Source organism: Trachemys scripta, chromosome 3 (genome assembly GCF_013100865.1).
Source record: "Trachemys scripta elegans isolate TJP31775 chromosome 3, CAS_Tse_1.0, whole genome shotgun sequence".
In the NCBI taxonomy this organism is placed as follows: domain Eukaryota; kingdom Metazoa; phylum Chordata; order Testudines; family Emydidae; genus Trachemys; species Trachemys scripta.
The window spans coordinates 73,625,010-73,652,001 of NC_048300.1; the positions used below are offsets into that span (position 1 = coordinate 73,625,010).

At 43.4% G+C, this 26,992-nt stretch overlaps 1 protein-coding gene across 1 annotated transcript in view; it reads left to right on the top strand.

The window, feature by feature from the left end:
• NID1 (nidogen 1) overlaps positions 1–26,992 on the top strand; it is an 84,899-nt gene that overhangs the window by 10,472 nt on the left and 47,435 nt on the right. Inside the window, exons 2-9 of the mRNA XM_034765062.1 lie at positions 2,167–2,466; positions 10,472–10,701; positions 11,499–11,929; positions 13,529–13,678; positions 17,530–17,781; positions 23,772–23,972; positions 24,776–25,021; positions 26,307–26,444. Coding sequence (XP_034620953.1) covers positions 2,167–2,466; positions 10,472–10,701; positions 11,499–11,929; positions 13,529–13,678; positions 17,530–17,781; positions 23,772–23,972; positions 24,776–25,021; positions 26,307–26,444 — 1,948 coding nt within the window. The remainder of the gene's footprint in view (positions 1–2,166; positions 2,467–10,471; positions 10,702–11,498; positions 11,930–13,528; positions 13,679–17,529; positions 17,782–23,771; positions 23,973–24,775; positions 25,022–26,306; positions 26,445–26,992) is intronic.

Consider the following 26,992-nt stretch of genomic DNA (forward strand, 5'->3'; position numbering starts at 1 on the left):
CTGGCACGCGGGCCACTGAAATATACATAGTGGCCTTTGCAGCGGAGGTGGGATTGCTGCTGAGTATCGCATCCAGCTCTTTGTAGAACTGGCAGCTTGTGGGCACAGCACCGGAGCGGCAGTTTGCCTCCCATGCCCTGTGGTAGGCGTTCCCAGCTCCTTCAGTTTGACCCTGCACTGCAATGTGTTCCGATCAGGGCCCCTTTCTGTCATGCATTGTGAAATCTGTCTGTAAGTATCATAATTCCTACGGCTGGAGTGCAGCTGGGACTGGACAACCTCCTTTCCCCAAATGCTGATGAGGTCCAGCAGCTCAGCATTGCTGCAAATGGGGGATCGCCTGGTGCATGGCCACCAAGAAAGCTGCGCTGAGACCACTGCACACATCACCGAGCAAACAGGAAGGGACTTTCAAAATTCCAAAGGAATTTACAGGGTGGGAATGACGGTTGGTCACCTGAGCAGTAGAATTCAAACCAGTGACCAGAGAGGCAAGAACAAGCATTGTAGGACACCTCCCTGAGCCCAATTGCAGCCCTGTAATCGACCACAGTGTCTACACTGGCACCATGGCAATGTAGCCCCAGCGCAGAAAGCTGTACACCTCTTGTTGGGGTGGGTTTTTTTACAGCGCTGCAACTACGCAGTTTCTGTGCACTGAGTGGCTTGGCAGTGTGTACACCTCAGGAGTTACAGCTCAGAAAGCTGCTTTACTGCGCAGAAACTTGCCAGTGTAGCCAGGGCCTAAAATTGCAGCAATCTTGAATGCAAGGAAGGAATGTGAGGAATGGCTTGATTGTGCAGTTTGCACAAAGCCCTAGGCAGGGAAGTTAGGAGGAAGATCTATTGTCTGATCTGTTGGGGAAAGTTGCACAACATCTCTGCTCCTGCTGTGGGGGGCGCATGATGATGCTGTTGATCCCTCACTTTCATCAGCCCCAAGCTCTTCTACAAGCATATAATGTGATCCATACTATCGTTCCTGGGTCTCACAATGTAGAAGTAGTATGGTCCAGTTTTTAAGGTGGTGTCAATCCAAATAGTTCCATTGACATTAACGGAACTACACCAGCTTGCATCAGGTGAGAATCTGGCTCACTGGTTAGTCAACAAAGTAATTGTCCTAAGTATTTATTTATCCATTCTAAAATTCTAAGTTTGAGTATTTACTTCATTATTTCCATCCAGGGCTGGCCTTATGGGTGGGCAACATGGGTGACTGCCCAGGGCACCCTGCGCAGGGGGTACTGTGGTCAAGAGGCAAGGAGTTGGGCGGACCTGGAGTGCAAGGCCGCAGAAAGGAGCTTGGAGTAATGGGGGTGGGGAAGGCATCAGGCACCTGGGGAGGCAGTGGGGGCCAGCGGCGATGGGGGGACTAATGGGAAGGTGGCAGGAGGGATGAGTAGGGGGTGGGGAGAGGCAGTGGGTGCCAGGTATCAGAGGGGTAGCCGTGTTAGTCTGAATCTGTAAAAAGCAACAGAGGGTCCTGTGGCACCTTTAAGACTAACAGAAGTATTGGGAGCATAAGCTTTCCTGGGTAAGAACCTCACTTCTGCAGCCCCAAGCTCTCCTACAAGTGTATAATGTGATCCATACATTATACACTTGCCAGGAGCACCAAAATACAAGCTTGCCCAGGGTGTCATTTTCCCTAAGCTTCCATACCTAGCAGCACTCTTATGTAAACATTTTTAATAGCATAATGGCTAGTATCTAGTCATCTAAGAGAATCCATACAAAAGACTGCATGCACTGGGTTTTGATGTATAAAGATAGAGTTTTGGAGTTTGTGAGATGTGGTTATTTTGTACTGATTTGCCAGAAGTGGAGGTGAATGTGGTAGCCTGTGAAATATAGCTGTTTGAAATCTTATCCTTCAGAGAGAAGAATGTTCAGTTCTTAATGTACCTTGTTGTTGAACCATGAGATGTTAAAACCCCAAGATCCCTCCAAATAGATATAAAAAGTGGTTTTTGGAATAGTGCTACAGGTTGGTAAACTTGACTTATCTCATAAATACAAGCTTCAGCTTCAATGATATTAGGTATTTAAGAACCGGAAGTATTTCAGTGGGTTTGAAAATACTACAAAAGTGTGTAGACTTGTGAAATAGCCATGTGAACAATACTTACTGCCCTGTCTAAATGATTTTACCCTTTCTATTAGGTGGCCACTAATGGGATCATTGCAGTGAATGAACCATCAAAAGAAGAAGAATACCTTGATCAGTTCCCACTCAGTTTTGGAGCTATTGCTCCATTTTTGGCTGATCTGGACACTACAGATGGACGTGGGAAGGTGTTTTATAGAGAAGATTCATCCCCTGACATCTTACAGCTTGCTGCAGGCCATATCCAACGAGGTTTCCCGGAGACCAATTTTGATCCAAGCAGTGTTGTCATTGTTACCTGGACGTTTGTGGCTCCTTACCATATACCTGGAGAAGTCCCCACTCTGGAAGGCAAGGTGAATATTAGAGCTCTAAGATAGACGAAGTGCAATAGAAGTGTAACTCCATGGTCCATTGTTTTAAGTGTCAATTGTAATATTTCATACTTCAAAAAGAAAATTATTTCACTTTAAATACCTTACCGCTTTGCTTTATATGCTTATCACAGCATTCATGAGAAGGAAATTTTTGGGAGGAGTGTCTCAGACATATTTAAAAGATGTAAGCAGTTTGGCTTGTAGCATATGGGCAGAGATGAGGACAAAGCTCACATATTTTTACCTTTTTATTCAACATCAAACTATCCTTGGACTGTTATGTTAACTTTTATAACACCCCAAAATGTGCCAGATACTTGGAATAAACAGGGAACTTAGATGTACTAAAACCTGGACTTTGGGGGCTAAATTAACAAAGAAACTTAATGTGGTGACACGAAATATCATCAGGTCTAACGTTCAAGTGCCTAGAAAATCACTGGGATTCACAAAGGCTGGATTTAGGCACCTAGGGTCCCTACACAATGAATGGAAGAGATGGGCATCTTAGATGGGCATCTTCACAAAGGCAGCACACTAGGTGATGCCTCACCAAAGGTGGAAGATGCTAAGCCAATATGGGTGTGTGAAGCATTTCCCCTGTCTCATAGATAGGCACCTAAGTCTGGGCCACAGGGAAGTGCCTCCTACAACATGGGATTCTCAGCGGAAAATGCTCTCTTGGTGTGAGGTTCCTATATTGTTTTAGTAAGAAGCTAGCAGGGAGGGAGGATTTGCAGCAGCACCCTCATAATGTTTAGCCCAGTGGTTAGGGTACTCATCTGGGATGTGGAAAATCCCCAATTCAAGTCCCTCTTCTCCCTGATGGAGAGAGGAGGTTTGAACGGGTCTCTGCTGCCAGCACCCTAACCACTGGGCTATGGGATATTCTGACATGGGTCTCTCTGGCTCTTCTGTTGAAGCTGTTGCACTCATTGGGCCGAGCGAGTAGGTAAGTATGAGACTGACTCTGTAGCCTGATGTTTAGTGCACCCACCTGAAAGTGAATTTTTAAAATTTATTTATCCCCATTTCAACAGGGGAGACTGAGAGATCTCCACACTAGAATATACCATCCCCCAGTGGCTAGTGTATGCACCTGAGAGGTGGCAGAACCCACTTCAAATCTTTCCTGTGTCTCAGTTGGAGGGTGGAACTTAACTTAGGGGTCTTCCACATCCCAGATGAGTACCCTAACCACTGGGCGAAAGGTTATGAGGAAGGTTGTTCTCCCCTGCTCCCTCCTTTGTGTAAACTTCTCTATAAGGGCCTGATCTGGTAGCTGATCTCTGAACATGCTTTCCAGACCAGGCCCTGCAGGCTAGTTAGGCGGAGGACTGTCTGTCTGTCTTTCCCTGGTTCATGCATTGTTCCGGGGCTTAGGTGTCCAGATGCCTGGTGTGGGGCTGCAGTGCATGTGCTCAGGCAAAAACAGATACCTCGTGAACTTTTACTGAAGTTGAGGCATTGAGCGAGTTTTGGTGCCTACAGGTTTCGGGGGCAGCTGAGCAGAGGCTTTGAATCCCAGTGGGGCCTGATTCTGGGATTTAGGTGTCTAAAGTGGCAGTTAGGCACTTAAGTCCTCTTGTGAATTTAGCCCTTGATCTCTTTTTGGGTTGATCACATCTCATTCACCACAAACTCGCATATCTGAAATCAGGCTTTCCGTAGTAGACTCTTTAAGATACATGTATGATGATCCATGTATGCTTAGGACTTAACCTCACAATTTATTTGAGAGCCACAATCCCTCCTCCCCGCCCCATCTTCTAAATCTTTTAGGTCCCATTCTGCAAAGATGTAAGCACACGCTTCATTTTATGTACTGAGATTAGCTCTGTTGTCAATGGGACTACTCACAGTGTGCAAAGCTAAGCATGTGCTTCTGTCTTTCCAGCATCAGAGCTTTGTTTTGCCAAATATCAGTTTCTTTTGTCTGACTAGGCCATGGGCATAGCATCCACCTTCCCTATAATGGGGCCCATTCTGGGGCAGTGGTAAACAGCTAAAGTCAGATAAATGGCCCTCATTGGATCACTGTCTCAGCAAGGGCCATGATTGCAGTGGCATGGATGTTCTCTACCAACAAATAATAAAATACTCCTCCAAAATCCTCTCCCCACCTGACAGCCCTGAAAATAAAAAATGCAGATCAGAATTCAAAATTGGATGTGCTGTCTGCATCTAAACATACATCATTTACAGTCCAGTGCAGTACCACTAGGCCAGCTGATTCCTTGACACCTCAAAGGCCAGTTTGTTGTGATAGCTTTGAGGGTTGTTGTTGTTTTTTTAATTTGGTTATTTTTATTTATTTATTTATTTATTGGCTTAGTATAAACTGGGCGTTATGAAAGGAATGATCTGTTTGGTTGACAAGTATCCTGAACATTGCTGCTGGTAATCCAGTACAGCATGCACTGTGAGGGGTCCTATATTGTGTGTTGCCCCTCATTGCACATCTTTGGCTTCTTCATCTCCATGTGGGGCCTGAGATGCCCCAGAATGTACTGAATTAGGCCTGGTCTACACTAGGCGTTTATGTCGAAGTTAGCGCCGTTACATCGAATTAACCCTGCACCCGTCCACACCGCGAAGGTATTTAGTTCGACATAGAGGTCTCTTTAATTCGACTTCTGTACTCCTCCCCGACGAGGGGAGTAGCGCTAAATTCGACATGGCCATGTCGAATTAGGCTAGGTGTGGATGGAAATCGACGTTAATAGCTCCGGGAGCTATCCCACAGTGCACCACTCTGTTGACGCTCTGGACAGCAGTACGAGCTCGGATGCTCTGACCAGCCACACAGGAAAAGCCCCGGGAAAATTTGAATTTGAATTCCTTTTCCTGTCTGGCCAGTTTGAATCTCATTTCCTGTCTGGACATCGTGGCGAGCTCAGCAGCACTGGCAACGATGCAGAGCTCTCCAGCACTGATGGCAGTGCAAGCTCAGAATAGAAAGAGGGCCCCAGCATGGACTGATCGGGAAGTCTTGGATCTCATCGCTGTGTGGGGCGATGAGTCCGTGCTTTCCGAGCTGCGATCCAAAAGACGGAATGCAAAGATCTATGAGAAGATCTCTAAAGACATGGCAGAGAGAGGATACAGCCGGGATGTAACGCAGTGCCGCGTGAAAATCAAGGAGCTGAGGCAAGGCTACCAGAAGACCAAAGAGGCAAACGGACGCTCCGGATCCCATCCCCAGACATCCCGTTTCTACGAGGCACTGCATTCCATCCTCGGTGCGGCCGCCACCACTACCCCACCACTGACTGTGGACTCTGAGGATGGGATAGTGTCCACGGCCGGATCCTCGGACATGTTAGCGGACGGGGAAGATGAGGAAGGAGATGAGGAGGACGAGGCAGTCGACAGCGCTCACAACGCTGATTTCCCCGACAGCCAGGATCTCTTCATCACCCTTACAGAGATCCCCTACCAACCCTCCCCAGCCGTTACCCCGGACACAGAATCTGGTGAAGGATCATCCAGTAAGTGTTGTAAACATCTAAACATTTATTTGTAACAGAACATGATTATTAACAATGTAAAAAATGGGTTTCTCATGATTACTTTGAATAACTTAACGGTTCAGTCATGGGCAGTGCAAGTATTTCAAAAAAATCTAGCAATGTCCGGTTTTGCATGATTGTCCTGCCCAAGCCGCTCTACTGTGTAGTCCCTGCTACTGCAGCTACAGTAAGATGCGGTCTATATGTCCGGGGATGGAGCAGAAATCCTCCTGGGACATCTCAAGGAAGCTCTCCTGCAGGTAATTTGAAATCCGCTGCATTAGGTTCTTGGGGAGAGCGGCCTTATTGGGTCCTCCGTAGTAGGACACGTTGCCGCGCCACGAGACTAGCAAGTACTCCGGAATCATTGCTTGGCACAGCATGGCGGCATACGGCCCTGGTCTTTGGAGGCTTTCCCGGAGCATTCTCTGTCTGTCGCTCTCAGAGATCCTCATGAGGGTGATGTCGCTCATGAAGACCTGCTTTGAATGAGGTAGGGGAATGTTATTAGTGTTGGCTGGTTTGCAGCCACGCGGTGGAGGCGGGAAAGGGTCAGCCGAAAGGGATCGTTCCCGGGGACAGCCGCGAGGGTGTGGGACAGGAGCAAACTTCCTGCTTGCCGGATTGCTGGCAGCAGGGACCGACATTGATTTCAATGTGAAATGAGGCCATTGCTAATATTAAAGTTTTAAGCTGCCACGAATCTACGGCTTACCATGTCTGCCTGCAACAGAAATTCCGTTGTCCTGACAGGGTTCTCAAAAGTGCTCTGCAAAACCACAGACAGTGAATGCGAAGGCCGAGAATTCGACCTTGTGCTGAGTGCGCATGTGATAGGTGCTGTGCATGGTCCTGTTCACAGAGAAAGACTATGTTCTTTGTTCACAACTACATTTATGTTTCTGAGGAATTCACTCCCTTTTTCCCATTCCCACAGCCCCATCTGCGACTGTCTCACAACCTAGCCTGTCATCACACTCCCAGAGGCTAGGGAGGATTAGGCATAAGAAGAAGAGGACACGGGAGGACATGTTCTCCGAGCTTATAGCCTGCTCCAGAGCACAGGCAGCACAGCAGACCCAGTGGCGGGAGAACTTGTCCCAAATGCACCAAGCCAACATGGATCGGGAGGAGAGGTGGCGTCAGGAAGACCAGCAGGCGACTCAAACCCTGCTTGGACTACTGAGGGAGCAAACGGACACGCTCCGGCGCCTTGTGGATGTTCTGCAGGAACGGAGGCAGGAGGACAGAGCCCCGCTGCAGTCCATCTCTAACCGCCCTCCCCCGCCACCAAGTCCCATACTCCCTTCACCCAAAGTGCACAGAAGGAGAGGCGGCAGAGTCCCTGCTAACTCTCACTGCACCCCTGCAGAGAGCTCGAGCAGCAGAAGGCTCTCAGTCCCCAAAGTTTGACAAGTTCTTTCCTTCCCGCCTGACACAAGCCCCCGTCCAAGTTTCACTTCCCAGTCCCCTGTGTAGTTGTTAATAAAAAATATGTTTCTGTTAACTACTGTTTCCATCATGTTCTTTTGGAGGAGGGGGGGAAAGGGGGTTGGTAATTGGACAGGACAGTCACCTTTGGCAGGGTACATAGTCGGGGGCAGGCACAGCAGCAGGGCACATACATAGTGCAGTGATGCAGTGACTACTTACCCTGGTTAGTCTGGGAGGTTCTTTTCATGTTATGTGGTGGGAGGTGGGTTGCTCTGTGACTTTGTGGCACGGGAGGGCAGTTAGAGATCTGAAGCGGCGGTCCTTAGGCAGGATCACAGAGCCACACAGCAGGGGATCTGTAAGCGTCCCCCCCCGCCACAAAGTCACATAGTACCCCCATACACACAGTCCCTATCAGGAGGGGTGACAGGCTCCGTTGAAAGAACCATCCCACCGCACCGGAGCCTGTCAGTCCTTCAGTTTAGAAGCTGCATTCGCGCGACTACACTACACCCGCTCCGCACCACAGTCTGCGTCCCAGTTTTAAAAAATTCCCGCGAAAACAGTATTACAGAAAACGGTGTGCTTTAACAAAGTAGAACTATTTTTATTTTGAAACGTGTGTTGGAAGTGGGGTGAAGGCTTCTCTGTACACAAAATTAGAAAGTCACAGGTTACCCTGCTCACTCAGGAACTTTGCTTTCAAAGCCTCCCGGATGCACAGCGCTTCCCGCTGGTCTCTTCTAATCGCCCGGCTGTCTGGCTGTGAGTAATCAGCAGCCAGGCTAATTTCCTCAACCTCCCACCCCGCCATAAAGGTCTCCCCCTTGCTCTCACAGAGATTGTGGAGCACACAGCAAGCTGCTATAACAATGGGGATATTGGTTTCGCTGAGATCACAGCGAGTCATCAAGCTTCTCCATCTCCCCTTGAGACGTCCAAAAGCACACTCCACCACCATTCTGCACTTGCTCAGCCGGTAGTTGAAGAGTTCTTTTTCAGTGTCCAGGGCACCTGTATAGGGCTTCATGAGCCAGGGCATTAGCGGGTAGGCTGGGTCCCCGAGGATGACTATAGGCATCTGCACATCCCCAACAGTTATTTTGTGGTCCGGGAAGTAAATACCTTGCTGCAGCCGTCTAAACAGACCAGAGTTCCTGAAAACACGAGCGTCATGAACCTTGCCCGGCCATCCCACGTAGATGTTGGTAAAACGTCCCCTGTGGTCCACCAGTGCTTGCAGCACCATGGAAAAGTAGCCCTTTCTGTTAATGTACTGGCTGGCCTGGTGGTCCGGTGCCAGGATAGGGATGTGAGTTCCATCTATGGCCCCACCGCAGTTTGGGAATCCCATCGCTGCGAAGCCATCTATGATCGCCTCCACGTTTCCCAGGGTCACTACCTTTGGCAGCAGTACATCAACGATTGCCTTGGCTACTTGCATCACAACAACCCCCACGGTAGATTTGCCCACCCCAAACTGGCTCGCGACTGACCGGTAGCTGTCAGGCGTTGCAAGCTTCCAGAGGGCTATGGCCACTCGCTTATGGACAGTCAGGGCTGGTCGCATCCGGGTGTCATTGCGCTTCAGGGCAGGGGACAGCAACTCACAAAGTTCAAGGAAAGTTCCCTTCCGCATGCGGAAGTTTCGCAGCCACTGTGATTCATCCCAGACCTGCAGCACTATGCGGTCCCACCACTCAGTGCTTGTTTCCCGTGCCCAGAATCGCCGTTCCACGGCATCAACATGACCCATTGCCACCGTGATGTCCTCGGCGCTGGGTCCCCTGCTTTCTGAGAGGTCTGTGCTACTCTCACACTTCAGGCCATCACCGCGTTGACGTAGCCTCCTCGCCTGACTTTTCTGCATCTGCCTCAGGGCAACCTGTATGATAAGCTGCGAGGCGTTGAGAGCGGCCACAACTGCAGCGATGGTTGCAGCGGGCTCCATGCTCACAGTGCTGTGGCGTCCGCGCTGTCAATGACTTGAAAAGTGCGCGAAATGATTTCCCGCCGGCGCTTTCAGGGAGGGAGGGAGGGCGGGAGTGAGTGATGGATGGATGACGACAGTTACCCAAAAGCACCCTCGACACATTTTTTACCCAGAAGGCATTGGTGGCTCGACCCAGAATTCCAATGGGCAGCGGGGACTGCGGGAACTGTGGGATAGCTGCCCACAGTGCACCGCTTCCAATGTCGACGCTTTCCCCGTTAGTGTGGACTCACAAAGTCGAATTACTGTCCTTAGTGTGGACACACACGTTCGACTTTGCAATATCGATTCCAAATATTCGATTTAAGTAAAATCGAACTACTCTCGTAGTGTAGACAAGGCCTTAGAGAGTTTCATTGAACTATGTTTCATCAAATTTAAAATGATAGTTTCTCTGCTCTCTTTCTGTGGATATTCCTTTAATCTCCATGTTGAGCTTCAGCAGGGATTTAAGTCTTTGAAACAGAAAACTCTGATTGTAAAACATCTGATAAATGAAAATGTAGTAATTTTGGAAAGTCAGTATGAGTATTTGATATCACCCGGTCATTGTGTAAGGACATTTCTCACTTGAAAACTGAACCCTTATTTATTTATTTTGCCTCATTTTGCGGAAGCTGTGAATTCAATATCCTATTCTGTGCAAATATTTGTAATTAGCATCTAAATTAGATACAAGATCTTCCAGGAACAGCCAATCCACTCAATTTTTCTGTTAAAAGGACTTTTCAATTTGCTAAACATTGTACTGAACTTAGGGCTTTTTAAAGCATCCTAATGGCTATTTTACATTGACTTCAGTTTATCTGTGGTAAGACTCTGATTGTGACATTTAAGCATAGTCAAAACAAATGTGTTTTTGAAAAAAATATTAAATCTGTTTCTTTGGAAAAACTTCTCAAAGGAATTTAACAGTCTCTAATAATTGTGTAATGCACAACCCATTGTGTGAACCCAGATCTTGACTTTGATTTATAAAGTGTCTTCCTTTTTCTAATCTTGAATATTTTCCCACAAGTAAATGGAATTTAAATCTTCCCCACAGAGAAACACATTCCAGGCTGTTTTAGCCTCTTCTGATTCCAGTTCCTATGCTGTTTTCCTTTATCCAGAAGATGGTTTGCAGTTCTACAGTTCACACTCCAAGAATGCTGAGGAAAAGATTCCTGCTACAGTTGGCTTTAGTCAAGCCGCTACAAACTACTACTTGTGGATAAAGCCAGGATCCTACAATACAGTTGCTAATGATGAAGAGTCGATCAGAAACCTGCATGAGTATGCTTTTAAAATAAATAAATAAATAAACCCAAATCCTAGTTTTTACTACTGTCTGACATGTTTTTATGCAGTCTGCAATGTGAAAAAATGTCATAGCTAATAAGATTTCATTAGCCATTGTATTAGAAATCGTAAAATTTGATCAACGTTTTTGAAGAATGAGACGCTTTTGACCAAGATTTTCAAAAGTGGATGCTAATATTGTCTTCAGTGGGAGCTACTGGGTGCTCAGCCCTTTTGAAAATTGGGACACTTTCTGAGAAGCCTAACTTTAGGCATCCCTTTTTGAAAAGTCTTGACCTCTGTTCATAGGTGCTGGAACTGCCTATAGGGGTGCTGCAGTTCCCCTGGGCTTGAAGTGGTTTTCATCATATATAGGGTTTACAGTTTGGTTCAATGGCTCTCAGCACTCCCACTATACAATTTGTTCCAGCACCTCTGCCTCTATTTTTGTGGGGAAAAGGACAGGAAGGAAAGAGAGCAATTCAGAAAGTTCAGAGTGCTGCTATCAAGGTGAATTTGGGCCAAATTATACCACCTTTTCTTCCCAACCCTCCCTAACCTCCAGATAAATTCTAAAGAAGTTAGTTCAATGTATATTAAACATTTTGCCAATACTATCCAAAATTCCAGCCGTGTACCCTAAGCTGTATTTTGTATAGGTACGATCCAATTTGTAGTTGTATTTCTCAGTGGAGTATAGAATCAAATATGTAGTGATTTTCATATAGAATTTATATTTATTGTTATATTTACTTGACCCCTTGTTTAGTGTGGTTGTTCTCTCTTTCTAGGAGCAGCAATTCTGGAAGGAAAGGAATCTGGGTTTTTGAGATTGGTAGCTCATCTAATAGCATTGTGCCTGCGAAAATCAGCTACAGTCCAGAATTTGGTGATGATGAACAGTATCAGGAGGTGACCTCAAAACCAGCTGTATTGCATCATGACTCGGTTGAAATAAGCCCGCAACAGGTACCATATGATGTTCCCAGCAGAAGAGAGGATCAGCAACATATTACATATAGAATTCCTCAGTCAGCTTCAGAAGATGACTTACAACAACCACACAAAGCTATAACAACAGAGACACCTCCAAGAGAATCCTTTTTCAATCAGCAGCCAGAACTCTCAACTGGGAAAACGCCGCCTCAGTTTCAGGTCCACCAGTTCCCTCAGCAGTATCCTCAGGTTATAGATGTGGAAGATATTGAGGAAACTGGGACTGGTAAAGGCATTTGTACTGTTTTAGGCTGTTGGCACCTGACTTTCCCCTTAACACCCCATTCTCCCACCCTAACACCCCAGTGTGGCTTCCACTTTGTCCTGAGACCAGCCTTCTCTATCCCCCCTTATCCCCTTGTTTTCCGCTTCCCCCATCATGGGAGTGTGTCAATGAAAGATCTGTGTGGGCAGCATGAAAAATAGATTTATTTAAGGAGTGCTCTCTAAGCTGCTGGATATAGCCTATTTTTCCCCCCCAGAATGGCTTCCCACTGCCTCCTTCACCCCAAATTGGCTCTCTTTTTGATTTGCCCTTAGACCTCTGAAATTCCAGACAGATCTGTTTAGTTTTGGCAATGTTAGGGGGACGTGTGGACAGTTTCAAATCCAATTGTAATACTTGACCACAAACATGTATGGCCAGTTGTGCTTACCACAGACTTATCCCGCAATGGGTCTGTTCTCAGTAGCTTGCAGAATCGAATGCTGTGGAGAAACTAGTGTCTCTGTGGAATAAGTATATTAATACTTCTGAAGGGCAATATAGTCTCAAAGGTATCTCTGTCTTAACAACATTTTTTATCTAAGTTGTTTTGGTTATTATAGTTGTTAAAGTAATGACCTGCATTTTAACTGTTGCAATATATTGCTGCACTTAGTAGGGATTGTGTGTGTATGATACAAACTGTTTTCACAGAAATATAACTTTATACACTCTTTATAGAATACAGATGACTTGATAAAGTCAGAGAACCCTGAGCCACCACTACAAAAGGCTGTGTACAATTTAGGATTCCCTGGTTTTGTGTGATTAAAAGCTCTGTACTAGCAATGCTACTTGTTGAGGCCATGAATATAGCGAATGTGAAGCCGAGTGTGACACTGAATAATTATTTGAATGACAGGACTCAGAATGTTCCCTGACATCAGATGTGAGGATTGTTATATCTGTGAGCTTGGAAGAGCACAGGTGTGGGTTTTGACAGTGGGTGCATGGGCTGTCTGTTGTGGTAACCAGGCAAGGTACTAACAAACTTCAACAGGACTTTATTTTTAAAGTGGAAACCTCTTTACCATGCTGTTGCTGCACCCTGGGTAGCTCTCACTCAGCCTCCTCAACTCCTCCCCCCATCCTTCCTGTTTCCTGTCCTTTCAGACTCCCAACAGCCAGTGCTCCCAGTTCTAATAATTACAAGTAACATCTAAACACCACACTGTCCCTTCTGGTGTGGGCGGGAAACCAGAACCTTGAGAAACTTTCCCCATGTTTAGCTTAAGGACCAGATTGACATCTGGCATAAATTGGTGTACTTCCATTGACATAACTTAAGACAGTAGCGCTCCACTGATTTACAGCAGCTGAGGATCTGGCCCAGTACCTTTTACTGGAATATTTGGGCAAATTAGTTACATATTGCAAGGCAAGCAAAAATCTATTGCAGTTGTTTGCCCTTCCCAAAAGCTGATCAAATGGGCACAACGAAATTCTGAAGCTAACTCAGAATTGTGTTGTGCTCTAGTTGGCCCTATTGTGAATCTTTATAGATGTTATGGTTGTAATGTAATATGCAGAATAGTAATTGGTTGGTCTTTCTTCCTATAGTGTTCCGTTATCATACAGATGTCCAACAGACCTGTGCTAACAACCGTCATCAGTGTTCCGTTCATGCTGTTTGCAGAGACTATCCAAATGGGTATTGTTGCAGTTGTATTGCTGGTTACAAAGGAAATGGCAGGCAATGTGTAGCAGAAGGTAATTTAATTTTTTCAAAACTAAATAGTTGTACTAACATTTTGTATGAGATATTTAATGTTGTAATATGGTTATATGGATAAATAGGCAATGATTTTTTTTAAGCTCTCTTTAGTACAGAAAGGGGTGAGGTTGCTGCTTTTCTGATTTAAATGTTTTTGTAAGTACTAGTTGAAAATTATGAGTTAAGTAAAACTCCCTAAGCTATCTTGGAAAATCTTAATCTTGTATATTTATTTGAAAGCCATACATAAACTAAGTTTAAGTGGACACATAATAAAGGAGGTATCCATGATGAAGATGAAAATGTAACTTAAGATGGAGAAAGCACTGCTTTTTAGAACCTAGGGTCACAGTTGAAGTGCTTTCATACCACTGTCATTAGCACTGATTGCCTATTTGTTTTGCATAATGATCTACCTCTGACAAGCAAACCAAATTGTCCCCACAATTGCAGACACTGATTCTGAGAGGGCAACTCTCTGCTTGGAAGGAGCTTCTTAAAACAGACTTTTGCTTACACAATTACTATTTTTGTCTGTAGTAGAGTTAACAACCGTGCTTTAGGGAATTATGTCATGGAAGGACAGCTAGGGATCTTCAAAGGGTTTGTGCAACCCAAAGTCCTTTTTCTGCCTGACAACTCTTCCGCAAAGCTCCTCCAGGGAGACTACACTGGGGCCCACTGAGAACAAATTCCATCCTCCTCCAAAGAAGGATCAGTGGGTGGGGTGGAGGAGGAAAAGGAAGGAAAACCCCTTAAAACAATTGAAAGGCAGCAAGCACAGATCAGAATGAAACAGTAAGAAAGCTGACTTCATGAGAGACTTTTTTTTTAATCTTATACAATGGGCCATATGCCTTCGGTCTAAATAGGGCACCTTAATGGACAGTTGTCTTGTCAATTTTTGGCCTCACTTCAGATTTTCAGAATGATTTGTTTCCTTAGACCATTAATTGAGAGGGATAGCTCAGTGCTTTGAGCATTGGCCTGCTAAATCCAGGGTTATGAGTTCAATCCTTGAGGGGGCCATTTAGGGAACTGGGGTAAAAATCTGTCTGGGGATTGGCCCTGCTCTGAGCAGGGGGTTGGACTAGATGACCTACTGAGGTCCCTTCCAACCCTGATATTCTATGATCAAGAAGTCTCGCTTTCCTAATCTACAGTAAAGTGTTGTGTTGTATCTTACTACAAGAAGTCGCACTGCGTTCCTTGGGAACATTCTTGAGACTTTATTTGACTGACACAGATGAGGCTAACGGTACTGCACTGAGGTTCTTTCTCTCATCCTGCTGGCTACAGAGTGTAGGCTCTCAGTAATGATGAGGCATTCCTCTTTTATGGGGTATTGCAATGCACAATGCTCCATAGTAGAAGCCTTTTTGAAAAACATTCACCCCACTAACATGAATGCTGACGCTGAATGCAAGATTGGTCCAAAATGGATGGAAGTTACCCTTCCTAATATTTATTGCTTGGAAAAGTACGTTTTTCCATATATTTATGGGGTGAAGAAAATATGTAAATGGCTGTCTGGAACATATGTTCACCGGAATAAACAAGTAACAACCCAGTGCCCTCAGTGTCTAGTCTAGTTCTCTTCCCCCCCCCCCCCCCAACTCTCTTTCTGTGTAAACAGGAAGCAGACAAACTGGGAAGTGTTGGAGGTCTGTAAATTTCACATATAAGCAAATGGGAATACTGCAGCCCTCTTCCTAAAATTTAATGAGTATTTTTCAGGAAAATTAGCTACTTTAGGTACTATACATTTAGGAAACCAAGGATTTGTTTGTTTGTAGAACTCTTGTGACTACACGCTGGACAGCTTTGTTATCAAAGCTTTTATTTTACTGTTGACGTCTTAACACATCATCTGTTAAAATGGGCTGCCACAGCTGAGGGCACCCAGCTTCTGTGAGCCAGACACATCACAGCACACACAAAGCTTCCACATTACTCAGCAGTTTCTCCAGACTTCAGCAGTCTAGCACAGAGGCTAGAATAGCCTGTTATATTTGACACCTTAATCACTACAAACCAGTGTCAGTATCTGAATTTTTAGTTTATGGGGCTTTGTGTGGAGAAAAATAATTGAAGGCTGCTTGGGCACCCTCAGTCCCAAAGCGTAAATTGAAGGCAGTGGGCAGGTCACTTTTTACTATTGCAGCCAAGATGATACTTTGAATAATACAGTGAAAAAATGAACTGAATGCTTTAAAACGTCTCCATTTTTAAATGGAGATAAATATAAGCAATTACACAAGCTTTTTAGCCATGCTTGCTAGGACAACTGAACATCTAAAGGAAAACTAGACATTGGTTACTCTTTGAAAAGTTCAGGGATGTTTTAGATCCAGGGTTCTGGTTTGGCCCATCTCTAGAAATAAACTTCTTTAAAAGTGCACAATCTGACTTTTATTACTGGAGTCAGTAATAAATACTGACTCCTGTTACTCTGACTTTTTCAGCTCCTATAGCAAAGATCTAAGCTGCTTGATTTTGTTGGATCTATATTTAAACATTGTGCTTGTGTGAGATCCAAAAAGGAATTTCTTATGTATACACTTGTAATCCTAGTGACTCAATCTATACATGCATTTTGACTGTTAAGTATCTGACTAAAAGCTTTCCTTGCTTTCCTGTTTTTACAAAATGCAAAAATTGCATTTAACTTGGTGTTAGTTACAAATTTAAACCAATCCAGAGCAAGGAAAATAAAAGATCTGAAACTAATGTAACTTAGTGCATGTACTTTATACATTAGAAAATACCACAGCACCCTAAATACTAATCCAGAATACTACCTCTGTGCAGCACTAGTGACTAATTCTGTATGACAGAATTTTGAGGAAAGTTGAGATATGAAAAATGTGAGACTATAATGGTACTCAGTGTAACCTTAAATACAGTGAAGCCTGTCGTGACCACAATAGGGACCATAAAAAAAAATCTTGGTTGCTTAATGGAAGTAAACTTCAAATTGGAGGAGCAAATCTGTACTCTTTAGCTCTGAAGATACTTTAGGGCATTGGTTTTCAAACTTTTTTTCTGGGGACTGAGTTGAAGAAAATTGTTGATGCCCAAGACCCAGCAGAGCTGGGGATGAGGGGTTTGGGGCATGGGAGGGGCTCAGGGCTGGGGCAGAGGGTTGGGGTGCAGGGGTGAGGGCTGTGGGGTGGGGCCAGGAATGGGGGGTTCAGGGTGTGGGAGGGGATTCTGGTCTGGGGCAGGGGGTCAGGGCTCTGGGCTGGGGGTTCAGGCTCTGGGGTGGGGCCAGGGATGAATGGTTTGGGTGCAGGAGGGGCTCTGGGTTTGGAAGGGGCTCAGGGCTGGGGCAGAAGGTTGGGGGGCGGGAGGGGATCAGGGCTCTGAGCTGGGGGTGCAGGCTCTGGGGTGGAGCCAGGGATAAACTTTGAAAAACACTGCTTTAGGGCAGACTCTGAAGGTAGGAATTTGTATAATTAGGGGGTTTACTGTATGGCATTCAGGTTTTTCTGTATAGCATTCACTATTTGCAGATGCTATAACAAAACAGCTTGTTTATTCAACTATCTATCCCTGGGAAAAATGAAAAAGGACAAGATCTAATTATTGTAACTCTACCCACTCTCTCTTTTTCATAGCAATGAAACCATAATTGCCTATGCAAATTTACACCTCATTTGTAGGTGGCTTGTATGTCTATCTCTGTGAGCATCTGTCTCTTGCCATGCATGTTGACGCTAATTTTCTACTGTCTGTTTGCACAAAATTGATACACTGATTAGAAAACGTAGCTCTGAACAGTGTGTTAATTCTGTTTTTATTTTGTGAAATTCTTTATCTTACATTGGTGTTTTTGATTGACCAGGTTCTCCTCAGCGAGTGAATGGGAAAGTGAAAGGGAAAATCTTTGTAGGAAGTAACCCAGTTCCAGTTGTATTTGAGAACACTGACCTCCATTCTTACGTTGTGATGAACCATGGGCGAGCATACACTGCTATCAGCACTATTCCAGAGGTGCTGGGATATTCCCTACTTCCTCTTGCTTCTGTTGGAGGTATCATAGGATGGATGTTTGCTGTGGAGCAGCAAGGATATAGAAATGGATTCAGTATTACAGGTAACTTTTTTTAAATTAGAACTTGTTTAAAAGGCTGCTTTATACTTTTTTTGTGGCTTGAGGCAAGATAACTGTTTAACTAGAATACTTCAAAGTAAAGTATTAGAAAGATGCAGAAGCTCCTTGATTCCTGACTAGTATTGGTTGGTTGGTGCTAGAGCAAAACTTCAGCCCATTTCTCCTGCTGATATAATAAAGATATCTGGAATTTTTACTTTACACTAGGCACAAATGCCTAGTAATCAAAAACCCTGAGCACTGAGTCAAAGTAGATTAGCCAGTTCCCATTCAATGAATTGATGTTATCAGGAAGCAGGTGACCTATTTTGGGAGGCCTGGGTATACAGCAACTCTGAAAATTGGTCTGAGTGTGTTAACAGACTACAATTTTCAGTTGCACTTTTTATTTTTATTTTTAGGTAAAAATTGATGGAATTTGAAATCAGCACTTGACACAGAGGCATGAGCCAGGGTCCTTTCTTTTTCTTACTTCACATTGTTGGGAGTCTTCTAAATATCTCACATCTTACTCTGAATTCACCAACTTGTACAGATGCAGCAACTTTTCAGTTTAGAACTCATACTATGTATAGATGCAAATTCCTAGATAACTGAAAATCATGTCACTTAGCAAGACAAGGTGGGTGAGGTCTCAGGCCCCGCGGGGGGTTGTGAGCAGGTTTCAGGGGATCCATCAAAATAAGCCAGTGAGCAGGGCCAACGTTAAACTCACGCCCAGGGGCAGAAAGCTGAAGCCTGAGCCCCGCCTCCCGGGGCAGAAGCCGAAGCCTGAGCAACTTAGCTTTGCAGGGGCCCTTTGTGGTGTGGGACCCCAGGCAGTTGCCCTGCTTGCTAACCGCTAATGCTAGCCCTGGCTTTTAATCTACTGGATATGCAGAAAAACAGTTGTTGTGGTGCAGGTGGGCCGTGGAGTCTTTATAGCAGGTTGGGGGGGCTTCAGAAAGAAAAAGGTTCAGAACCCCTGTTTTATTGGACCAACTTCTGTTGGTGAGAGTGACAAGTTTTCGAACTTACACAGAGCTCTTCTTCAGGTTTGGAAATTCCAGATAAAAAGATATTACCTTACCCGCCCTGCCTCTCTAATATCCTGAGACCAACATGGCTACAACAACACAATCACGTCACTTGAAAGAGAAATTTCCCTAGATTTGCATCTTTAATCTGTTCCTTCTGAATACATCTGGCTATTTGGCAGTTGTGTAAATAGTCATAAAAATTGTAAATGGGTCTTAATTCAATAAATCACAACTGTTGCAAAGTGTGGAGAATCTTTCAGCATAAGGAAACCTTTATACTACAGAACTAGCATAAAAAGATGCTCCTCCCCACTAAATAGTAAAGACTTAAATCTGTAGGATCATTTTGAAATTATACTGGTACACAAATTTATAAAATTTAAAATGCTAATGAAACCAATGGGTCTTGTTGTATCCTGGTATGGCAACAAAGCTGGCCTTGAGACACTTGAAAGAAGCAGCCAACATGCAACAAGGTAGAAAGGAAACACCCTCAAATGAAAGTTTGGTATAAATATTTTGGTGTCTTCAAAAATTCAGTATTTACATTTGTTCCTTTGCAACAGCTGCTGCCTGCTGACATTGCCTAAAATGTGGTGAGATTTTTGTTTCTGATACCACATGAAAAGAGTCCTGAGCTTTCTCAGACTATACACTTTTGCTGATGTTTAATATTATCTTAGTCTATCAGTGTGCTATGGGGAGGCTATCCTTCTAATGACAGGGGAATTAGAGCCAGAGGACCTGTTCCTGAGAGGTGCTGAGCACCTGCAACTCCCTGCAACTGAAATGTTTGGTCGTAGCCACTTCAAGTCTCTTGGTAGTTATCCCTAAATGGGGAAACCTGTTTTTTCCCCTCTGATTACTGTAAAATCATTTTGGGGCATATTTATTGCCTTGTATATAGGAATCTTTTAAATAAGGCACCGAACAAGGTACCGTATTTTCCGGCGTATAAGACGACTTTTTAACCCAGGAAAATCTTCTTAAAAGTCGGGGGTCGTCTTATACGCCGGGTGTCGTCTTATAGGGCGGGTGCTGAAACTTCCGAGCCGGACTGGAGAATCTGCGGTCGCCGCATATGGTGGGAGGAGCTCAAAAACGGCCACGGCCGCATCCCCGCCGTATGCGGCGACCATGTGAAAGCAGCAAGGGCGGAGCAAGCTGCAGGCGTCCGGGACGCCTGGGGTATGGAAAAAAGAGAGCGGCGCTGTGCCCAGAAAAACAGGCCTCTTTCACCCGTCTGGCCCGCCCTTGTATCCTATTACTGTACCTCCTTCTCTGCCTCTCAGATCTCGCTCCTGAGGACTGCAGTGAAGCGGCGCAGGCGCGCATGTGCGAGATCTGAGAGGCAGAGAAGGAGGTAATAGGATACAAGGGCGGGCCAGACGGGTGAAAGAGGCGTGTTTGCGCTACCGCTCTGATAGTCTTGGAGACAAGGAGGGCTGGGCAGGCAGGGAGAGCTGACCAATCCAAGCAGGCTTTGTATACAACAACCAGCCAATCGCCGGTAAGGTACATCGCTTGCCGTGATTGGCTGGTTGTTGTATACTGGGTACCACATACAGTACAGCACCAGTATCTGTACCTGTTCATACAGTATAGCACCAGTACATACAGTACAGTATACAAATGTCCAACAGTCAAAACCCCATCATGGCTCCACCAGCAAGAAGAAAGAAATATGAAGCCAGTTTCAAACTTAAAGTTGTAAACTTTGCCATGGAACATAATAACTGCGCTGCTGCAAGACAATATGGAGTAACAGAAAAGATGGTTCGGGACTGGAAAGCAAATGAAAAAGCATTAAAGAGTATGCCAAGGGGTAAGTGTGCATTAAGAAGAGGCACCCCACATTGGCCAGAACTCGAAAAACATGTAGCAGACATGGTGAATGAGCATCGCCAAAACGGTTATGTAGTGACACGAAATAAAATACGTTTGTTTGCACTTCAGTGGGCCAAATCTAACCCAGATCACAGCAACAGATTTAAGGCCACTGTATCCTGGTGTACTAGATTCATGGGAAGGCATAATATGGTACTGAGGCAAAAGACGAAAATTGCCCAAAAGTTACCTGCAGATCTTGATAGCAAAGTAAATAGTTTCCATCGATACGTAATACAACAGCGCACTAAACATAGCTATGCGTTAAGTAGTATTGGAAATATGGATGAAACTCCAATGAATTTTGATATGGTTGGAAATAAAACTGTCCATCAAAAAGGTGAAAAAACAATTTTAATTAAAACAACAGGACATGAGAAGTCCAGTTTTACAGTGGTACTAGGATGCACAGCTGATGGCGCCAAACTGAGACCAATGATTATTTTTAAAAGAAAAACAATGCCGAAACTCAAGTTCCCTGTTGGTTGTTTTGTACATGTGAATGAAAAAGGCTGGATGGATGAAGAAGGGGTAAAGCTATGGCTTGATAATGTATGGAGCAGGCGACCAGGTGGACTTATTCAAAAATGTAGTCTACTGGTGTGGGATATGTTCAGGGCTCATTTAACTCCCAGCACCAAGCAAAGGCTTGCAAGACTAAACACAGATGCGGCAGTTATTCCTGCAGGATTGACATCGTTGGTACAGCCACTGGATGTGTGCCTAAACAAGCCATTTAAAGATCGCATTCGAGAACAATGGAATGAATGGATGGTTAGCGGCGAAAAGTCATTCACAAAAGGAGGAAACATGCGTGCTCCACAGTTGGATGTTTTGTGCAAGTTTGTCATAAAAGCCTGGAATGATATTGATGCAGAAACAGTAATCAAGTCTTTCAAGAAGTGTGGCATATCAAATTCATTAGGTGGTATGGAGGACGACTACTTGTGGCAAGATGAAGAGGAAGCCGAAGCTGAGACCACACCATCTGATACGGAATTCGATCCATACGATGACTGCCTTACAAATGTATCACAAGATGTCATTGATGTACTTATGATATCAGATGACGAACAGGAGGATTTTGAAGGCTTTTAAAGGGAAACTGTCACGCCAGCAAAACCTGTAAAAATACCGTAGCTTGCAGTTATGATGGGCGTTGCTAACTCGCCAGGGACTTGCCCGGCACTTGCTCTCTCTCTATTGTTTGTTATCTTCCTCCTATCATCATCAGTTCCAGTTTGATTGACAGCTTAGAAAACAAACAGCATGGCAGCTCCCATGGGTTTATTGTCGTATCCTTCCTTTCAGCTTTAGAGTGAATTAGGAAAAGTTTAATCCACTTGCACTGTTTTATGTTTACATGTTTGATGACAAACAGCCTTATGTTTATAAGTGACAGTTTTCCTGCTAAGTACCTGCATGTCATAAGCATTTGAATTAAAATTACCATATTGAAATCAAATCTGATGTTTTTTTAATTTTTATTTGGTGTGCGTTGGAAGAGGGGTAGTCTTATACGGCGAGTATATCCCAAACTCTATATTTTAACTGGAAAAGTTGGGGGTCGTCTTATACGCCCAGTCGTCTTGTACGCCGGAAAATACGGTATATGATAACACGTAGGGTGGGATTTTCAAAACTCCCAAAGTCTTTTAGGAATACAAGTCCCACTGAATTTCAGTACGAATTGTGCTTCTAAGTGAGTTTGGGATTTTTGAAAATTCCACCTTTAAACAAAAATACAACAAAATGAGGTGAAAGCCGAATTCGAGCCTTAAAGGTGAACTTTTTACCTGCCAAGACTGGAATACAAGAATCTGTGTTTTCTCCTACAACAGCAAAAGACTTTCAACCCAGATTCTCTGCTGTGCTCAGCTTTTGCTTGGCACAAAAAGGATGTGGGGTTACTGGGGAGCCAGTTACAGCACCCTGATTATCGGGGTATAGCTGTGCTGAGTCACCATGTAGGTTAGATATTTCAGTTGCTTATAGTCCCAAATGAAACATATGCTAGCTGTGTCCTGGCTAAGCCCCCAACTTGTACCTCTGTGCTGGGCTGGCTATACATCCCCTGATAGCTAAAAGGTCCCCATTCTGGGGGTATTCTCAGCTAGACGGATCTGGCTGCCTTTGAGCATTGCAAAGAAGAGGCCAGAATGCAATGAAAATCTGGCCCTATGAATACCTAAAACATATTAGGCTTTAGGTGCTAACGATAGCGTCCGGGGAAATGCTGAATGAACCCTTCAACTGCAATTTTGGCAGGCAAGTGAGAAATTCACTGATTTTTGTTAAAATTCCTATACATTTCAGAAATATTTTTGTAATTCAAGGCTACATATAACTAGAGATGGGCCTGAATTTCTGGATTGATTCAAATTCTACCACTCAGACCCATCTGTGAGTATAATCTGATTTAGAAGTTTATGCATCGTTTTTTATTTGATGCTTTACAGTTCTGTGGTACAAATTTTGTCAGCCTCATCAGTATGTTAATTGAATATAGAATTTTGTTCTTGTTTTTTTTGGTTTTTGTGTATTTATTTATTTATTTATTTATTTATTGACTTCCTGGAAGCTAGTTCAGGAATTTATAATGTACATTTCAATTTTTTTTTAATTTGGGACCAGAAATGTTCTGTCTCTTTAAAATCAGAGTGTTCTCTTAATAGAGATATTTTCTCTAAAGAATAAAACCACTTTTCAACTATAACACACATGATAAGACTTACTATTGTATATTTTGGCTCTGCCTCAACTCTTCTCTTGATCTAAAACCTTCTCTTCTGCCTTATTTGCAGTTCAAGATGTTTAGTACTTAAAAGTCTGGGTTCTTTTACTATACTCAGTGATAGTGTGTCAATGGCAATTTCTAGAACTATAATTTTTCTTTTATATGGAAAAAAAAGGTGAACTATTAGAAGATCTTGCATAATAGCTTGGAGAAAATATTTGCTTTTTTTGTTTGTTTGTGTTTTTTGTTTTTGTTTTGAAGGGTTGTGGGCAATGGTTTGACTAGATGGATTCAAACTTAGTCATGGTTTGCCTAATCTTGATTTCTAGGTGGTGAATTTACACGGCAAGCTGAAGTTACCTTCCTTGGCAGTAATGAGAAGCTGGTTATCAAGCAAAAGTTCAGTGGAATTGATGAACATGGTCATCTTACAATCAGCACAGAAATGGAGGGCAAAGTACCCGAGATCCCATTTGGTGCATCAGTACACATAGAACCATACAATGAGCTCTATCACTCTTCTAGTTCTGGTAAGAAGCAACATGAATTAATGGAGGTGATTATCAAGCATATTCCTCAGAAGAGAAAATAAGGTTCATACCTGTTTTCAGTGTAGAGTTTACTACCATATACTTGTTCTTTGGCTCTTTGGAACGACTCAATGAGAATGTTGTAATAACCTTTATCTCTGAAAATTGCATGTTCTTGGTCTCTTGTGAGGTTTAATTTTTTTTATTAATTATGTGATGTCAAAAAATGCTGGATTGACAACTCTAGAGACACTGAAGGGGCCTTTCTTTTATCTACAAAACTGATGCAATGTAGACAGCAGCAGTGGAGATTTCCTGCATTGCTTACTAATGTTTCAGTTCTGATCTACAGGGCTCAAGAGGAGAGGGTAATTTGGTTTTTCAGCTTATTCAGTCCTTGGTCTCTTTTCTAAGACTACCATTAACTGTGCCTATTGCTGTGAGGTTTTTTGCAATGTGCACAATGCTCCACTAGGAACTGGACTGAGACCTATGTATCAGTTTACATAGGTTACTCACCAGTTATCTGGTAGGAACGACCATCTGTCACTGTGACTTGGGCAGGATTTGCTAAATTATGTTTAGATAAATATTTAGCACATTGTTTGAAACGCTGATACATGAAAGCAAAAGACAGGCCAAATCAAGTGAAATTTCCTCCCTTTGAATAGAAAAACATGGCAGTGCTTTATAGCTGCTTGTCTGTAAAATACAATCCTGCCTTTGATCCATGTCTGCAGATGGAAATGGGCTTTGTACTCTCCCTTTCCTCTCTTATCCATGTGGTATTTATTGTATTTCAGTGATCACATCATCTTCTACCAGGGAGTACACAGTGACAGAACCAGAACGAGATGGGATTGCTCCCTCCTACACTGTAGCCTACCAGTGGCGACAGACCATCTCATTCAACGAATGCATTCATGATGACTCACATCATGCTATTTCTGCCACACAGCAGCTATCAGTAGACAGTGTCTTTGTCCTGTATAATAGAGACGAACAAATTCTGCGATATGCTATGAGCAACTCAATTGGCCCAGTCAGTGGTACGTATAATGATAATTCTTCAATTCCTCTTTTGGGACTTGGATTGTGGGAGACAGGCTCCTTTATATTTGACTTTGCATTAGCTGGATGTTAATGAAATAGATTATATAGCTGCGTTACTTACCTGGAATTCAAAATGCCTATGGACCTTTTTTTAAAAAGGTCCAAAAATATCTCTTGTAAATTGAGCACCCAACTCCTATTGAATTTCCGTGGGATTTGAGTGCCTAACTCCTAGGCTACTTTGAAAATACCAGTTTGAATCTTTTCCTTACTAATACATCCATGGAGAATTTTCATTTACCTCATGTACATTTACCTTTTAAACGAATAACAGTTCTGTCATCAATGAATCCCTGTTTATACTGTATTGGAAGCACAAACCCACTGCTGCAAAAAACAACCCAGTACTAGAATGAATCATGTGCCATTAAATAGAAGTTAGTTTCTATGAGACATCTTTCAGCCATCATAGCATTTCATTTCTAGATGGTGTGCAATAGCCAATTATATAAAATGTTTTATTAGAGTCAAATGATAAACTTGTTTGTGTGTGTTGGGTATTTTTTAATTAATTTTGTTTTTGTTTAAATCTGAAACTTATTTTAAAGGATTTTTGTGCAAAGGTTGATAAGTCTGGGCAACCTTAATGATAAGTTAGCGAAGTTCTTTTTTGCAGGAATTAAATTAGGTGTGAGTGAAGGAACAATTTAAAAATGCAAACCAAGTGAGTACAGAAAGGAGTATGTTAGTTTTTGACAGCAAGGATACAGGTAGAAATAAGGCATCCCTAGCTACTGAAAAAAAACATCCCAACCCAAACAAAACCATCTTCTTTAGTGACACAAGAGACTGGAAGGTAACTGCACAAGTGATTTGACTTAACCTTGCTTTTTAATTGTGTATATAATTTGCTGTGGGCTTTTCTGCGTAAAAGTGTCATCAGTATTGTTTTTATAATTTACCTTTATAAAAGTTCTTGGGAAGAACTTGTGCTGTCATATTTGAGGTAAAAGGCATGATTGATGGTTGACCAGCATCTCAACTGTAGGAACCGCTCTCCCTGATGAGTCCAACTGGCACAGAACTGGCCCTCACACATACTGCAGGTGTAAGCTATCCCCTCAGTCTCTGCCTCAGTCCTCATGCTGCTGCAGGGATGGATTCAGACTTTAAACTTCCCTTTAAATAAGGACAATAAGGGACTAATGTTTGTCAGATAGTTACATTTAACTTGGCCTCATTTTAGCATCTTCAGTGGCTAAATACAATCTCTTTTAACAGATGGGTCTATCAGCCAGAATCCTTGCTACACTGGTACCCATGGTTGTGACACCAATGCAGTATGTCGTCCAGGAACAGGAAATCAGTTCTCCTGTGAATGCTCTGTAGGCTTCCGTGGAGATGGACGTGTTTGTTATGGTATGAGAAACATTTATGCATCAGAATAATGGCTTGTGTAGATTCTGCTTGTCAACCATGGAATATATTAACCCTCAGAACCACCCTTTTGGCTTGGACTATTAAAACATGCCTTGAAAATCTTGCTATTGGAATATGGTTCTCTAAAGCTTTCTGAGGCAGGAATTCTTTCACTATGTGTTTTGTACAGTGCCTAGCACAAAGAACCCTAAAACTAATTGGAGCTTGAGTGCTATCATAGTATAAATAAATAATATTAAATATTTAAAGAAGTTTTTGCTTTTTTTCATAGTGGAAAAAAAGCAAAAACTTCTTTAAATATTTAATATTATTTATTTATACTATGATAGCACTCAAGCTCCAATTAGTTTTAGGGTTCTTTGTGCTAGGCACTGTACAAAACACATAGTGAAAGAATTCCTGCCTCAGAAAGCTTTAGAGAACCATATTCCAATAGCAAGATTTTCAAGGCATGTTTTAATAGTCCAAGCCAAAAGGGTGGTTCTGAGGGTTAATATATTCCATGGTTGACAAGCAGAATCTACACA